This window comes from Pleurodeles waltl, chromosome 11 (genome assembly GCF_031143425.1).
Source record: "Pleurodeles waltl isolate 20211129_DDA chromosome 11, aPleWal1.hap1.20221129, whole genome shotgun sequence".
In the NCBI taxonomy this organism is placed as follows: domain Eukaryota; kingdom Metazoa; phylum Chordata; class Amphibia; order Caudata; family Salamandridae; genus Pleurodeles; species Pleurodeles waltl.
The window spans coordinates 139,347,657-139,365,705 of record NC_090450.1 but is presented as its reverse complement, the minus strand read 5'-3'; the positions used below and the strand labels follow the sequence as shown (position 1 = coordinate 139,365,705).

At 45.8% G+C, this 18,049-nt stretch overlaps 1 protein-coding gene across 3 annotated transcripts in view; it reads left to right on the top strand.

Annotated features, from left to right (window-relative positions):
• Positions 1–18,049, top strand: part of LOC138265504 (gametocyte-specific factor 1-like) — a 424,543-nt gene that overhangs the window by 210,003 nt on the left and 196,491 nt on the right. For all 3 annotated transcript variants that reach the window (XM_069213286.1, XM_069213284.1, XM_069213285.1), the window contains exon 6: positions 3,361–3,447. In XM_069213286.1, coding sequence (XP_069069387.1) covers positions 3,361–3,447 — 87 coding nt within the window. The remainder of the gene's footprint in view (positions 1–3,360; positions 3,448–18,049) is intronic.

The following is an 18,049-nucleotide window of genomic DNA, read 5'->3' as shown; positions in this document are numbered from 1 at the left end:
TGCCAGATCAACTGTCCTTGTTTAAGTCACCAGTAGTGATTCGGTTTTTGAAAGGGCTACAGCATTTGTTTTTCCCTCTTCTCCCTTTGTTATTCCCCAGTTGGGACCTTAATCTAGCCCTGACTTATCTGATGTGTACTTTGTTCAGGCTATTTCACAGCTGCCCTCTAAGTCACTTTACTTTCAAGACCCATGTTCCTTATTGCCATCACCACTGCTTGACGTGTAAGTGAGCTTTAAGCTCTGTCAGTCGGCTATACAGCTCCTTCTGACCAGCCCCATCAGTCAAACCATCGCCCTGCTGGTGTTCTAGTTTCTGCCTCTAAGAAGGAAGAGGAGGAGAGACTTCATTGCTTGGACACGAAGACTGCGCTGAGCTTTTACAAAGATCGTACCAAAGACCACAAAGTGGATTGTCTGCTTTTTATGGGCTTCTCTGGAGTGAAAGAAGCAAAGCAGTGCAGAAGAGAACCATCTCCCCTTTATCGTGATGTACATTAAGATCTGCTACACACTGACCAAAAAGCAGCCTCTGAAAAGATTAAATGCACATTCTACTAAAGCTGCTATAACTATATTGGCATGCAGAGTTCCTGTCACAGATATTTGCCAAGTGGCCTTGTGGGCATCCCACCACACATTCATGAAGTACTACTTTGTTGTCAGGACAGTCAGGTTCGCTGAGAGGGGCATTTTGCCGGCTCTGTTCAGCAGAATTTTCTGGTTAAAGTCCTGTCACAGACCCATCTCCATTTGGGTACTGCTTTGCTATCTGTTCAAAAAGTGAGGAATAGACGGCTGAAAGTCTGTATCAGAAAAGCAAGTTACTTTCCTTCAGTAATGCTCTCACTGGTAGACACTATCTAGTTGCAGATTCCTCACCAACTGTCCCCTTCCCCCCTGTTCTGTGATTGGACTCTATACATTTATAAGATCCCAAGTCTGGGAACCTGCACACTTTCTCTCAATTTGTTGTGTTCTGTGTCTTAGGCAGCCTCGAAAGCGACTTAGAGCATGCAGGATATGTGCCCACATAGGCCCCACATGTGTTTTTTGAGTAAAGTCGCAAGGCATCACTTTCCTGTGCACAGAAATAATACTAAAACGTTTTCAGATCTATTCTTATGCCTGGGGAATATTCAAAAGGTGAGGAATCTGAGGCTGAATAAATTATTTACCAGACAGACTGTTACTGAATGTAAGTAGCAATAACATTTTCTAAGAAGATACCAAAAACACCTTTGTTTTGTAGTACTCTTGTTATGAATTTTTGTTGAAAGCTAGTTTAACTCTGTTGTACAAGTCACCAGGCTGCCCTGTGTGTTAATTTAACATTGCTCTGTCAAGATTGATTACTACAATGTTTGAGCATTATTGTGACATTAAGTAGCCACTTTGATAGACACGTTCATGTACCCTAGAATTTGATACAAGGTATCTGTGAAAATCATGCTTTCACTTTTGAGAAGGCGTTTGACTGGAGTAAAGTGATAAATCAGCTAGCCTCCTCCTTAGCCTTGGCATCAGGTTGTTAAACTCATGTATTCAAAACTGAAACAATTTCCAGTTGACTGCATGGTAGTCATTTTGTCTGTGAGTACACTCTTCCATTTGAAGATCTCGTTGAGTCACTTAGGCTCTCCAAATTTAAACTTAGCTATTCCTTTAGTGAGTGCCATGCCCCTGATTTCACCACTCGTAGTTATTCCTATTTCACCATCTCCAGCATTGGATCTTTCATAGATTTTAAGGCTTGAATTATTATCCGATGTGAGCTGACTTCCTTTAATTTATCCACCTCATTTTAGGATCGAAACTTACGCCAACAATATGGACAAACAGCGCTCTTCCCTCTACCAGAGGCTCAACATTTCGAACACACATCTGGTTAAAGCATGGAAATACTCTCTCCTATTGTGTAGAATTGATTTTGGCTCCATAAATACAGATTTTGATCCCCTCTGTACCCCCTTTCTCACCCTATGACTACAGAAATTTAGTTTTATGCTTCCTTTAGTGGTGGGGTGGCTGAAACCTCTGGAGTCATACCAGATATTGACAAGAAGAAAAGCTCAGTCAGCCCATGTGAAACATGGAGCTAGAAAGCTGTAGGTAGACAATGCAGATAGGAAAGGTCTTTAACCAGGACGGACACATCGACATAAAATGTTCCATTTGTAAGATATTTGGCAACAAGGCACTTCAACTCCTTTAGGCCCTGACATCAGTTTCTCTTTGTGGGTATACTGTAAGAATGTTTCACCAGGATTATCTGAACTAAGAAATACATATTGTGTGTTTTCACCTTCTAAGTTCCTGTCAGAATTCTCTCTGTGGTGCGCCGTAGGTGGCAGGCTCCTGTTCTTGATGAAAAAGAGCTATAAGACTGCTTAAGGATCTTCATTGGATACTCTGCAGACATTGCTCACGCTTTTTGGTCTACAGCTCCAATTTTTGACTTGGCTCAGTGAGTAGGATGAAGCAACCTCAATTGCTGACAATACATCCGTGGCCAACTTGTCACCAAAACGTCTGTCAGTGGTTTCCCTCTCATCGAGGATTGCTGACTTGTTGATGGTATTCCCCCTGATAACACCAGCTATAATTTTATGTAAAAGGAGAAAGACAAGCCAGAAGTGCCCGGGTTGGCAAGGATTAACTTCCTCTATTAAAAGATACCACTTTTGGAGAAACCTATTTACAGGTACGTAACGTTCCTTTTTTCCGGCTATCCTTGGGTCAGTTTTGCAAGCTGCACAGTTTACCAGAACTACCTAAAGCAAATTTGTATGCATAGCATTGATGGTTAAATGGATGGTTGGTGTAATGTTGGGTCTTGCTGGTGTCCAACAAGAGATAGAACATTATTCTAAAAGCTGGCAGCCAAGCCCTAAAAGGTTTAGTTCTTTCTGGTATCTCTGCAGTCTTGAAACATTTTTCTGTAGATAAGATTCAAGACTGACTTCAGTGCAGAAATTTTAAACATCTTCGTCAAGGTGTAACCACTGGGATGCTTATGTAGCAACTTTGAGGCTTAAATAGGTGACCTTTAACTGCCACCCTTATCTTTTAGCAGCTTGTAAAGGACCTCAATGTTTGTTGTGTCCAGAATAGTCTTTTTGATAGTGGTAAAGAGCATTCCAGAAATATCGTCATAGCTCTGACTTGTGGGTAAGAGTAATTTTCCTTTAAAAAAAAAAAAAAAAAAAAAAAGGTTCAGTTTATTCCAAGTGGCCTCTTAGACATGGTTCATTAGTGAAGTGATACTACTTGTAGTTTCAAAGGTAGGTGCTATGTTGTGCTAAAATTTACAGATTTCTCCTGAAATTGAGTGAATTTCTGTAATTTTCTATATTGCAGTTAATCAGTCCAGCAGCTGTAGACGCGAGGAAGTGGTTCATCTGAGCACGTGGCAGACCCCACCCTGTGACGAAGATTGGGATATGGGTGAGGACCAGTTTTCATTTGCACGTCTTCTTTTCAGTGGTAGTCCTAACACCTGTATTGGTTTCATTTGTCTAACAGTGTTATTTCTGACAGTATTTCAGTTTTCAACATTACGGTGAAGTGCAAGACTACACTGAAACCACACCTGCAAACATCAAATATTTACAAAGTGTACTTTTCCACCTTCCTTTTTAAGCCAGTCTAATCAAGACACAATAAGTGCAATCAACTGAAGACATCCAGTCACTGACGAAGGGATCCAGTCTAACCAGAATGCCTAAAAACATTACACATGTGTAAGCTAGACCCACGAATGTAGAGTTTTTTTCTTCTGGGTTCAAACGTATTTATTCTGTACGTTGATGGCACTGGCCACAAAATTTCTAACCAGCAACACTAGTCCTAGATAAGGAATAGTTCTGCCTCAGGGGCTCTCCATTGAAATCATAGGCACTGGCTAGTCTAGCCCACATGCAGAGGTCTGGAAGCACTTCTTTAAAATAGAGCTTCCTAAGTGCAGACATTCGTCTTACTTCAGAAAGGCCAAAACTAGGTCATAATTTGTTGAAACGTTTTGCGACCTATGAATTAGGCTATATTGACCAGTTACTTAAATTTACATTTAAAAAAGGTGAAAACATTATTAAACACTAGAAAAAATTAACTGGAGGTGTGTAAATCTTTTTCTTATAAATATCCTTCACAAACCATTTTGAAGGGAATGGAGAAGAAGGAATGGGGCAATGTAGAAATGAAAACCGATACTGCACCTTTATGGGCTGACAGCCCTCCAGTGTCTAGTCCAATCCAATACCAAATCTTTATTCAGCAAAATAGCCATAAATGTCATAAAACACATACAAATTAACAATATATTTTCCAGCTAAAATTAAAGGTACTCATTTCATAGTACACAAAAGCAGCATAGTAACAACGAAAGTCCTCATCTTTGGGAGCAACACCTCGTCATGGACTGACACATGGTGGCCACCCTCCCCGCCAGAAGGATGTCACGCAGGTGCTCATAATCGTTGATACAGAAACAAGCTCTGCGTAGGAATCTCGGCACGCCTTCAGACAATACAGAACTCAGCAGCAAAACTTGTACTTGACCTCCTCAGAAGGACCCACATCTCACCCATCTCAAAAAAGTACACTGGCTTCCGATTCAGCAGAGATGCCAGTTCAAGATGCTGATCCACACCTACAAGACCCCGCACAACAAAGGGCCAGCATACATCAAAACATTAACAAACACCTGACCTTCCACCAACTGACCAGACACCTCTGATCGGCTTCCCTCTCCCTCGCAGACACCCCATGACTTCGTCGAGCCAACAACAGAGAAAGCTTCTTCTAGCTCCTGGCAGCTAAGTTTTGGAATAAACTCACCCTGCACCCCAGGACCGCACCATCACTTTAGTGATTCAGAAGAGAACTAAAGACATGGATGTTCGAATGATCATTCCTTCACCCAGCAGCATACAGCTCCAGTAACCTGAGACAGTCCTGGGTGATTTGCTGCGCTCTATAACTGTTTGATTGATAATAACAGGATCAATATTAACATCATACAATAAGGACCTCATACCTTTTTCAGGGGTGTGGAATTTATTAAAATATCTACTTGTCCAGGGGACAGGTTGCTTCTCAAATCTACTTGTCCTGTAAAAAGATCTACTTGTCCGTTTGGTGCCATGTAGTGTGGTGACAAATTATGGCAGCAATTAATAGCCTCTCTGATTATACCAGGGCTACTACCATAGTAGGGCTTGAATACTTGGAGTTTCAATCCCTACTGTAGCAATTTCCTTATTTTGCCACCTTTCTGCAGATCTGCATACTGGGGCTGGAGGAAGCAGTAAGCAATAGTTCCAGGGCTGGAATGCCTTTGAGTCTGCAAACCTACTAACCTGCATGTTTTAAAGATTTTTACTAGCTTCTCTCTAATATTTTCCCATAATAAGAAAGGTTGGACATTTACTCCTGACAATGGCAGAATTAGAACTTCTTCCAGGGTTGGGAAGAAAGTGGCTGGAGGGAAAATGAACTTGCAGATGCTCAATAGATTTTCACATGAGCAAATCTACACATCGTATTTACCCACGCTAAAATACAGTTCACAAATATTTTATAGGGGTACGACATATACCATGGGTGCACTTTTGTGACTTTCTTTAAGAATTTGGGGCCACAAGTAGGTAGGTTCAGATTTGTGACCTGCAAATTGCGAGTCGCAAATCCGAATGTAGGATGGTGTCCTTGACACCATCTGTGATTCGCAAGGGCTTCGCAAATGCCCACATCATGAATAATCATGAGGTGGGTCGCAATTTGCGACCCCCTCACGAATGGTGGCCTGCTGGAGACCGCAGACCACCATGTCTGTGACTGCTTTTCAATAAAGCAGTTTTTTTTTTTTTTTTTTTTGTAATGCAGCCCGTTTTCCTTAAAGGAAAACGAGATGCATAACAAAAATGAAACGTTTTCGTTTCATTTTTTCAGAGCAGGACCACTGCCTGCTCTGAATTTTTTTTTACAGTGACATTCATAATGGGGAAGGGGTCCCATGGAGATCCCTTCACTTTTGCGAAAGTGTTAGCACCCATTTGAAATGGGTGCAAACTGCGATTGGTTTGCGCCCACGTTCGCGGTCACAAAACAATCCTACATTGCACTGCGAGTGTGCCCTTGCAGTTAAAGTGAATTCCATTTAAAAGAGGAACTAAAACGAATCCCTGAATGATTAATATCTTTTACCTTCTCAAGAGCTTTTTTCCCCCCCAGAGTAAAGGGTTTAGATCACATACTAGGGGGGCCGCATGTCATTATAAGTGAATTGGAATGGTTGACTTTTACATCCAGTCCTTCTATTTATGAGGAGAAAGAGTCCAAAAAGACCTGTAGGCCGTTTTCTTTAAGGGCAGTCAACTTGGTGTCATCCGCATACAGCAAAATTGGGATAGATTGCTTACCAATTTGTGAAGTGTTCTTTCCTACCTCAGATTAATGTTTAGAAATCCTGTTTATGTAAAGGAGAATAAGAAAAGGAGCCAAAATACAACCCAGTCTCACACACTATACGTAAATCTGTTCTGGGTGGTGGTTTCGCCCTGTAAACCATAACGAACCCTGACAGTTGAATCCTGATGTAGGCGTTTGTTTAAGGTGGGAATTTCGGGTCTACACCCCCATACTTTCCATCAGGTCGCAGAGTTTTGATTGATTGGCCAGATCAACAGTGCTAGATAAATCAGTAAACACCAGATGCAGGGTTCCTTTTTTAGCCATTACATATTTTCCCACTATCCTATAAAGGTTTAGACACTTGTCTTCAGGTCTAATACCCTGGTCTCAACCCAAATTGCACATTGGACAAGATATTATTCTTTCTGGCCCAATGATTCCGGGTGGAACAGAAGCACTCTACCTAAAATCTTCATGCTAGAATCTAACAGCAAAATTGACCTTTAGTATGATATTTAGTGCAGATCCCCCTTTTTATATATATTGGGAAAATTGTGGCTGTCCTCCAGGAATGTGGTATTTCGCTCCTAAAATTGGTAGTTAAAAGGGGTGCCCGGAGGTTAATATTGGATTTAAAGATGTCTGGAGGGACACCATCCGGGCCTGGCACTTTCCTAACTGCACATTTCCAATGGTGCTAACGACTTCATTTATTTCTATTACCGAAGTGTGGGCCTGGGTCCTTGTGACAGGCAAATTGCCATTTACTGGAGGGGTTGATAGTGATTGGTTAGACTCAGAAATAAACATTTCTGTTAAATAAATCAGTTGGGATCAGTACTTCAGCTCTCGGGCATCTTGTGCTGTGAAAAACAGGTTATTATTTCCCAAAATGAGGTATTCTGTCAACCTACCCTCGGCCTATAGATCCTCCTATGCTTTATGTACAGGCTGAATTGAACCATCTATTTGATGGCTCCTTAAGTGATTTCCTTGAAGTCTTTTTTTTATCTGAAAGAGATCTACATATAATATCAAAACCTTCCAAGGTGGAGTGAACCACTGCATTATCCGACAGGCAATGTAAAATGGTAATTAGATTCTGTGACACAATATGACTATTAAAGGCCTCTGCACCAACCTTAGCTTATTTAATTTGGATAACCTTGTTCTTGGCGTACTCTTTGTTGCGACATTTAATCTTTGTGTTTTTTTTTTATCTGATTTAGCAATAAATTTAAAGGGTTATGATCACTTGCACACCTTGCAACAATATTAAAGTCAGAAAGGCATGAAATAAAGATGAAATCTATGGTGCTCCCTCTAACGCTTCCCCTAAAAGTTGGGAGTTTACTTTTCTCTTTGTCAACCATGTTGCACGCTAAAATAAGATCATTCTTCAGGACAAGGGAGTGTTTAGAGCATCCCCATATGACGTTTGCTTAAAATGGGTGAGGTTTTCCTAATTTTGATTCATGAAACCATATACCCTTTTCCCCCTATGGCAACATGTGATATTAAAATCCCCCACTCACATTAGGGCCGTCTTACATTTAGGTACCAAAAAGAAAGAATCCGAAAAATCATCAAATTTCTCTGACAACAGTGGAATGCTGGTTAAAATTATTACAATAAAAATGTGCCAACAGGATATCGTACTAAATTGGGAAGGGTAACAAAGTTACCAAAAAAAGGAGGAGGACCAAACTTTCATGACGTTAGATACTGGAATTTGAACTTACATGAAAGTTGCAAGACCACCCCAGTCCTTCCCTCTGGTTATGCAAGGGCTGGTTCAAAAAAGGTATAATACCCATGTATGTGAAAGTCCTCAGTCATCCATGTTTTCTGGCAACAGAAACTGTCTGCTGAGCTGACAAAGTCGATCCAGTCGGGATTATGAGCTTTGAGCGCGCACCTACAAAGTTTCACAAAATAAGACTCAAGCTATCGTTTAAGGCCGCTCTGGGCCTTTCCACCCTGAGGCCAGCATTAGGAGAAGGTCATTGACTAGGAGGGGGAGATTGGGCAGAAAGTCAATCCAGTTGGTCCGGGTATGAAATGCACGAAAATCTATTGGAAATAGTCACAGAATGGGAGGGGAATCATAGGGGCTGGGGCTATTCAGCATGATGGCCTGTTTATTTTTTATTTTTTATTTTTATTTTTTTTTATAAAGAAAAGCTAAGCCTAGACAGATTCTCTTTTGTCACCACCTTGTCTTTGAACTTAACAACAATACAGCCGATTCTGTCCAGTTTTTGGGTGTTACCCACCCATGATACTATCCGGAAATAGATGGTCTGGCTAGGCATCAGACCTGGGTCCATCCCCCTCTCCCCTCCCCCTCTGCCATTTACCCAATGCACTACTTTATTCATCAGTTGGTCATAGTTCTCCCTCATATCCTGCCTCTGGGGCAAAACACCTTTCAGCACCATCACCAGTGGGTTGTTTGTGGAGGTAATTGCAGTATTGGAAGCTTTGCATGTACTTGAGGGCAACTAGGGCTATAACTTAAACAAACCACAGAGTCCTGTGACTGTATCAGAAGTCGTCACCATTTCCAGGCAGTGACAAGCGAAGACTGGCTTGTCTTGGCCTGGTCTTTGTCTGGTGCATCGCGCTCTGCAGGATATGGTGTGTGCTTAAGTGCACAAATTAATATCTGGTGGCCCGGTCTTTCACCTTGTTGCTCACTGTGGGATGTTGTCCCACCCCAGCACCAACAGCACAAGCAGCTGGAAATGAGGTATGGGGCAGGGAACAGCTGCCAAAATAGTCTCCAGTCATTCCCAGCAGCTGGCAGCTCCCTCTGTACTGATCTCATCTTTTTTTTGTGTGCTTTTTCTTCATAGAGGTCTTTTTCAGATTGTCATAATCTTCACTCAGTGTCTTTGGACGTCTTCGTCTGGAGTATTTCAGTCAATTTTTGACAGGAAAACTCTTTTTTTTGTGATGGATACAACTACCTGTGGATTCCTCACTTTATGAATTCTCCCATGCGCCAGCATCCGACGGAAAATCTTCTTCCCAGCTGTCCACGTCGACGAGAATGTCACAATTGCACGGCTCCATGTGACTCCATCTGACGGCACGTGCCAATAAGAGGTCCTCGCCGGCGTGCCGACGTCAGTTCCCTTTTTATCCGTCCCTTCAACGCTAACCGTTTTCTCCTAGCTTTCGCTACTGTTGAAGGTGTTCCATCTTGTTTCTGGTTACAATCTTGTTTCTGGTTGCAATGTTTCCTCCTAGGAAGTCGGGATTTAAGCTGTGTTGAGAGTACGGGGGTTGCATGTCGGTCACTGACCCTCATGAGGATTGCCTTTGGTGTTTGAGCTCTGAGCATGACGTCGAGGAGTGTGTATCCTGCCAGAGCGTGAATCCAAAGGCTCAGATGGAGAGGGAGGCCAAACTCTTTTTGGCTAAGGCGAAAAAAGGACATAAGAGCCATCACAGGTTGTCTTCTCACACTTCGTCGAAGAAGCACAAGAGAGGACGTCGTCATGACTCTCGGCGTTGTTCGGCTCGGAGCCGTTCAAGGTCCAGGTCTCCATCTCGACTGCGCCGTGCGAGGTTAGTCCGACTGTTAGTCCACAACCTCAGAGCCCTCAGGCTTCTCCGGCGCCGTCAGTCTTTGAGGTGGTCACGCCTCCAGAGAATCCTCCCTTTTCACCTGTGGCGCAGGATTCGGATGCTCCACAGGCGCAAGTGCAACATGGAGACCAGCAGTATCCTGCCTTCTCGGCTCCGGGATGGATCCGGCGGCATTTTTAAATGCCATGTTTTCTATGTTTAATGCTATGGACCCTGCTGGTGCACCGGCTGGTCTCACGGGTCCTTTAGCATTTTCGGTGGGCTCCCCGGCTCCTTACAAGGCAGTGCCGTTTATGCCCTTCTATCCCGCTGAGGGTGCCGGTTCAGCGCCGAGGTCGCCTCCGAGACCTGCGGTTCCGATGACGTCGCCTTTTAGACCTGCGGCGCCGGTGTCATCACCCTTTATCGATGCCGATGACGGAGCCTCAGGTGACCACGGCGCCGATAGGATTCGCTCCGGTGCCGGATGGCTCCGGATTAGACCGTAGTCAGCCTTCCTCTCCTATTCCGCGCCTTTCAGTTCTGAAGCAGGTTTCATCGACGTCAGCTAATTCTATGTCGACGCCAAGGTTAGAGGCAAGGCTGAGGTCGCGTACAAAGGCTTTAAGACTTTTGGAGGAAGAGGAGTACCAGAGGCAGTTGTTGTAAGGAGATTGTGGAGCCCTTAGGGGAATATCAAGGGCTTGACTCGGCCAGTGGGCTAGACACTTCCCCGGAATGGGACCTTTCTTCACCAGGTGGTTTACGGAGGAGGCGACCTCTTTCCATACTGTGGTTAGAAAGGCGGCAAATTTTTTGGATCTTCCGTTGCCTGCTGCAGAGTCAAAACAAATATCTTAACTGAGGTCCTGCATCCTTCTTCTACTTCGGCGGATCCATTGCTTCCATTTAATGATGTTCTTACAGAGCCTATCTTAGAGGTATGGAGGAAGCCTGTGTCGTCACCAGCTGTCAACAGATCTGTGGCAAGGAGGTACAGGGTAGCTCCTGGGGATCCGGGATTCTTGTCAAAACATCCTACCCCGGAGAGTGTGGTTGTTCAATCCTCTTGTTTCACACGGTCTGCTCCAGGCTCCTTCCTGTGATTCCGTCGGACAGGGAATCCAAGAGGACGGAGCGGTCGGCGAAGAAGACTTTTTCTTCTTGCAGTATGGCCCTCAAAGCAGCAAATGCTACCTGCGTGTTGGGTAGATACGTGCACAACTCTGATGGATGCAGCTAGGGCTATGGTTCCGGACCTGCTGCAGGAGGTGCAAGGACAGTTTGAAGAACTTCTGTCGGATGCTCAGGCCGCAGCAAAGCAGATAATCCAGTCTGGTCTGGATTCTACAGATTCTGTGGCCAGGGCGATGGGTACCTCTATTGCTAACAGGAGGCATGTATGGTTGAGGTCCTCCTGGCTTTTCCTCAGATGTCCAGACTGCTCTCTTGGACTTGCCTTTCGATGGGGACAAACTTTTTGGTGCTAAAGCTGACTCTGCCTCTGCCTTAGAGCGCTTTAAGGATAGTAGGGCCACAGCAAAGTCTTTGGGTCTGCAGGCTTCCACTACTACCCCTTTCAGGTCCTTTCGGCGGTTCAGGGGGTTTGGGCGTGGAGCCGTTTACCGTGGGAGACCCCAGTCCAACAGCCTACCAGCCTCCCTTATAGATCCTTTAGAGGGTGGGGAGGGTTCGGACAAGAGGGGCCACTAGCAGCACCTTGCGTCATCCCCTTCCTCTGGAGGACAACAAGGGAAGCAGTCCTAGTTTTCTGCCAATTTTCAGCCACACTTCTCATGTAGGGGAAAGATTACGTCTTTTTCTCCACAAGTGGGGGTTGATTACATCAGACTCCTGGGTTCTGAACATTGTGAGGAAAGGTAATGCTCTCCCTTTTCAGGAGTTTCCTCCTCCCATCCCTCGTTTTGTTCAGAAAACCATGTCCTATTGTTGCTGCAGGAGGTTCAAATCCGGTTATCAAAAGGTGCAGTGGAGTTGGTTCCAGAGCAGGAAAGGGGTTAGGGTTGTTTTTCGAGATATTTCCTGATTCCCAAGAAGGATGGTCGATTGAGACTGATCTTAGACCTGAGGATTTTGAATTGGTTCCTCAAACAGGAAACATTCAAGATGCTGACTCTTCTGGCATTGAACAGAGAGGATTGGAGGGTGTCTGTCGACCTGCAGAATGCTTACTTTCATATCCCTGTACTCAAGTCGCACAGGAAGTTTCTCTGGTTTGTGGTCGGGTCGCAGCACTACCAGTTTGCGGTCCTTCCTTTTGGTCTTACTTCAAAAGGTGGTGGCGGTGGTTGCAGCAAGTCTCAGAAGGAAGGAAATATTGGTATTCCCTTACCTGGATGATTGGTTGATCAAAGCCAAGTCTCCAGAGCTCGTGCTGCATCACTTGCAGATGACAACACAATTGTTGTTCAGTCTGGGCTTTTTGGTAAACGTGCCTAAGTCTCACCTGGAGCCCTCTCAGCGCCTGGTGGTCATGGGACAGTACTGGATTTTAGCAAGTTGGCTCTGTATATACTATTTCAAAGTAAGAAATAGTGTGCACAGAGTCCAAGGGTTCCCCTTAGAGGTAAGATAGTGGCAAAAGTAGATAATTCTAATGCTCTATTTTGTGGTAGTGTGGTCGAGCAGTAGGCTTATCAGAGGGTAGTGTTAAGCATTTGTTGTACACACACAGGCAATAAATGAGGAACACACACTCAGACTTACTCCAGGCCAATAGGTTTTTATATAGAAACATATATTTTCTTAGTTTATTTTAAGAACCACAGGTTCAAGATTTAGTTAATACTTTAAATGTAAGGTACTTCACTTACATACTTTAGGAACTTTGAATGAAAACAATATCATGTACAGTCTTTGTAAAAATGGCAAAAAGCTATTTTCAAAGTGAACACAGTGCAAAAATCAACAGTTCCTGGGGGAGGTAAGTAAAGGTTAGATTAGGAGGTAAGTAAAACACTTACAAGTCTTAGTCCTGGGGCATAGGCAGCCAACCGTTGGGGGTTCAAGGCAACCCCAAAGTTACCACACCAGCAGCTCAGGGCCGGTCAGGTGCAAAGGTCAAAGAGGTGCCCAAAACACATAGGCGCCTATGGAGAACAGGGGTGCTCCGGTTCCAGTCTGCCAGCAGGTAAGTACCTGCGTCCTCGGGGGGCAGACCAGGGAGGGTTTGTAGAGCACTGGGGGAGACACAAGTAGGCACACAAAAAACACCCTCCGCTGCACAGGGGCGGCCGGGTGCAGTGTACAAAGCAAGCGTCGGGTTTTGTATAGGTTTCAATGGAGGGACCCGGGGGTCCACTCCAGCGGTGCAGGCAGGCACAGGGGGGGCTTCTCGGGACAGCCACTACTTGGGCAAGGCAGAGGGTCGCCTGGTGGTCACTCCTGTGTCGAAGTTCGGTTCCTTCAGGTCCTGGGGGCTGCTGGTGCAGTGTTGGTTCCAGGCGTCGGGTCCCTTGTTACAGGCAGTCGCGGTCAGGGGGAGCCTCTGGATTCTCTCTGCAGGCGTCGCTGTGGAGGTGCAGGGGGATAGTCTCTGGTTACTCACTGGCTTGCAGTCGCATGGGAGTTCTCCCTGAGGTGTTGGTTTTCTGCAGGTTGAGCCTGGGGCGTCGGGTGCAGAGGGTTAAGTCTCACGCTTCCGGTGGAAAACGTGAAGTCCTTGGAAGTTGCTTCTTTGTTGCAAAGAAGTAGCTGGTTTTGAACAGGGCCGCTGTTCACGGGAGTTTCTTGGTCCTGTAGTCCAGGGCAGTCCTCAGAGCCTTTAGAGGTCACTGGTCCCTGTCGGATGCGTCGCTGGAGCAGGTTTTCAAAGTTGGAGACAGGCTGGTAGGGCTGGGGCCAAATCAGTTGTCGTCTTCCTCCTTCTCTGCAGGCTTGTAGGTCAGCAGTCCTTCTTACTTCAGGTTGCAGGAATCTGATTTCCTGGGATCTGGGGAGCCCCTAAATACTGAATTTAGGGGTGTGTTTAGGTCTGTGAGGGCAGTAGCCAATGGCTACTGTCCTTGAGGGTGGCTACACCCTCTTTGTTCCTCCTCCCTGTGGGGAGGGGGGCACATCCCTAATCCTATTGGGGGAATCCTCCAAACTCAAGATGGGGGATTTCTCAAGGCAGGGGTCACCTCAGCTCAGGACACCTTAGGGGCTGTCCTGACTGGTGGGTGACTCCTCCTTGTTTTTCTCATTATCTCCTCCAGCCTTGCCGCCAAAAGTGGGGGCAGTGGCCGGAGGGGCGGGCATCTCCACTAGCTGGGATGTCCTGGGGCGCTGTAACAAAAGGGGTGAGCCTTTGAGGCTCACCGCCAGGTGTTACAGTTCCTGCAGGGGGAGGTGAGAAGCACCTCCACCAAGTACAGGCTTTGTTCCTGGCCACAGAGTGACAAAGGCACTCTCCCCATGTGGCCAGCAACATATCTGGTGTGTGGCAGGCTGGCAGGAACTGGTCAGCCTACACTAGAAGTCGGGTATGTATTCAGGGGGCATCTCTAAGATGCCCTCTGGGTGTATTTTACAATATATTGCACACTGGCATCAGTGTGCATTTATTGTGCTGAGAAGTTTGATACAGAACTTCCAAGTTTTCAGTGTAGCCATTATGGAACTGTGGAGTTCGTGTTTGACAAACTCCCCGACCATATACTCTTATGGCTACCCTGCACATACAATGTCTTAAGGTTTTGCTTAGACACTGTAGGGGCATAGTGCTCATGCACATATGCCCTCACCTGTGGTATAGTGCACCCTGCCTTAGGACTGTAAGGCCTGCTAGAGGGGTGACTTACCTATGCCACAGGCAGTGTGAGGTTGGCATGACACTCTGAGGGGAGTGCCATGTCGACTTAGTCATTTTCTCCCCACCAGCACACACAAGCTGTGAAGCAGTGTGCATGTGCTGAGTGAGGGGTCCCTAGGGTGGCATAAGACATGCTGCAGCCCTTAGAGACCTTCCCTTGCAACTTGGGTACCAGTTACAAGGGACTTATCTGAGTGCCAGGGTTGTGCCAATTGTGGAGACAAAGGTAGAGTTTAGGGAAAGAACACTGGTGTTGGGGCCTGGTTAGCAGGGTCCCAGCACACTTTCAAATCATAACTTAGCATCAGCAAAGTCAAAAAGTTAGGGGGTAACCATGCCAAGGAGGCATTTCCTCACATGGATACAACATTGAATCGGGCCTATCCTCCGCCTCAGCGGATTCAGGATATCCAGGCGTTGAGTTCAATGTTTCAAAATGGAGCGGTTGTTCCAGTCCTCAAGGTCCTATGCCTGCTCGGTCTGTTCGCTTCTTGCATTCTGTTGGTTACTCATGCACGTTGGCACTTGTGGGCTCTCCAGTGGTGCTTCCGCAAGCAGCGGTTGCAACACAAATGGGATCTCGGGGAGTCGATAACAATCTCCAGAGACGCTGCAGTGGATCTACAATGGTGGGCTGTGGACGGCAACCTTTCTCAAGGAAGGCCGTTTTCACTGCTGCCTTCGGTGGCCACGGTCATGACGGATGCTTCCACTCTAGGGTGGGGAGCTCATCTGGGGGACCTGGAGAGCAAGGGTAGTTGGTCTCCAGTGGAGCAGACTTTTCATATCTATCTGTTAGAATTGCGGGCGATACGCCTGGCTCTCAAGGCCTTCCTCCCATCCCTTCGCGGTCAGTCAGTTCAGGTCCTGACTGACAACACTACCGCAATGTGGTGTATAAACAAGCAGGGAGGAGTGGGGTTGTACCTTCTCTGCAGAGAGGCTCTGCGACTCTGGTCCTGGCTTTAGGACCATCGTATTTGCTTGGTAGCGAATCATCTGGCCGGAGTGCTCAACGTACATGCCGTCACTCTGTCGACATTTCTCGGCCGATCACGAGTGGCGTCTCCATCCGGATCTGGTCCTACACATCTTTCAGATGTGGGATTCTCCAAGGATAGAACTGTTTGCCACTCGGTAGAACGCACACTGCCCGTCATTCTGCAGCCTCCAGTATCCGGTGCAAGGAGCTTTGGGGGATGCGTTTCAAATCTTTTGGTGCAACCAGTTGCTTTACGCATTTACCCCCATACCCTTGATTCCTCGGGTTCTGAGGAAGATTCGCCAAGATCGGGCTCAGGTCATTTTGATAGCCCCGGATTGGCCAAGAAGGGTGTGGTACATGGACCTTTTTCAACTCACTGTGCCCTCTGCCCCGTCTCCCTCTCAGGGCAGAACTCCTCTTGCAGTCGCAGGGGTGGGTTCTACACCCCAACCTCCAGAGCCTGCACCTTCATGCCTGGAGATTGAACGGGGCAACCTGAGTTCTTTCTCTCTCCCGCCATAAGTAGTGGATGTTATTTTATCTGCCAGGCGACACAAAAAAATTGTGGCTTGGTGTGGAGAGAAGCAAATTGATCCTTTGAGTGCCCATCTATCCGATGTTCTGTTATTTGCATTAGCTTTAGCACAGAAGTGTTGTGCAGTTGCTACTGTTGAGGGCTATTTGGGGCACTGTCAGCCTTTCTTTGCCTTCCGGATCTGCCCTCCTTGTTTAAATCGCCTGTTATTAGGTTCTTAAAGGGTTTAACTAATAAGTTTCCTCCCACTCCTTTTCTTATGCCTCAGTAGGATCTGAGTCTCGTTTTAACTTTTTTAATGGGTTCACCATTCGAACCCATGCATTCTTGCCCGTTAAGAGTTTTAGTTCTTAAGGTGGTTTTTCTGATAGCTATAACATCGGCTAGACGTGTTGGTGAGCTTCAGTCTCTGTGTTAAACCTCCCTTTACTTTATTCTTTCCTGATAAACTGGTCCTACCAAAGGTTGTCACTCCTTTTCATATGGGTTAGACCATTACCCTTCCATCTTTCTACCCTCCTCCTCACCCCTCAAAGGAGGAAGAGAGGCTCCATCGTTAGGACCCCAGAAGGGCTCTCAGTTTTTATATTGAGAACACGAAAGACTTTCACTTGGAAGATCAGCTATTCATGGGATATATTGGAAAGAGGACGGGCAGAGCGGTCCATGAAAGAACCATATCCAGGTGGGTAATTCTTTGTATCAAGGTTTGCTACTCGTTGGCAAAGAAGGTTCCCCCTGAGGGTATTAGAGCCCATTCGACCAGGGATTAGTCTGCCACTTCGGCCCTGGCTAGAGGGGTTCCGGTGGTGAATATTTGCAAGACAGCAACTTGGGCGTCCCTCCACACCTTTGCACAGCATTATTGCTTGGGACTTGGAGGTTAGGAGGGACGGCCATTTTGCGCGATCTGTATTGCAGGATTTCTTGGTGTAACCAGACAGGCTCCCACCTCTGAGTGTGGTACTCTGTACATAAGGTGAGGAATCCACAGGTAGTTGAATCCATCAGAAGAACAAGTTACTTACATTCGGTAACCCCTTTTCTGGTTGATACACTACCTACCTGTAGATTCCTCACAGTCCCACCCGGGCTCCCTGTTGCCTGTCTGGTCATACCAAGATTTTTGTTTTACATGTGCACATCGTTTTTTGGTAATTATGTGTAATAAAAAGGATGGTTATAATTATATTGCATCATTATGGTTTTATGTATATATGTATTCATTTGAGCTATTGTGAGGTCGGTTTTCACCTGTTTACCTCAAAGGCACGTAAAAATGGATGAAACTGACGTCAGCACGCCGACGAGGAACTCTTATTGGCACGGTGACGTCAGACGGGGTTGCAAGGAGCTGTGCAATTGTGACGTCCTCGTGGGGAGCTGGGAAGATTTTCCGTCGGATGCTAGCGCATGGGAGAATTCATAAGGTGAGGAATCCACAGATATTCACCAGAAAAAAGCGTTACTGAAGGTAAGTAACTTCTTCAGGCAAATAAAATGCCATCTTTGTTTTCCAAATGTCCTGCCTGTGGCCGAAAAAAGGCAAAATCAGTTCTCCAGTATTGGATCTTTCATAGATTTAGATGCTTGAATCTTTCCCTGTCGTCAGAGTGGGAGTCTCTGGTATCATAGCAATTAGTATACATTAAAACGATAGGCTGCTAAAGGAATGCAAAGCTTAACTTGATAGCCTATCTATGTCCACTGACAATCAGGAGACAGA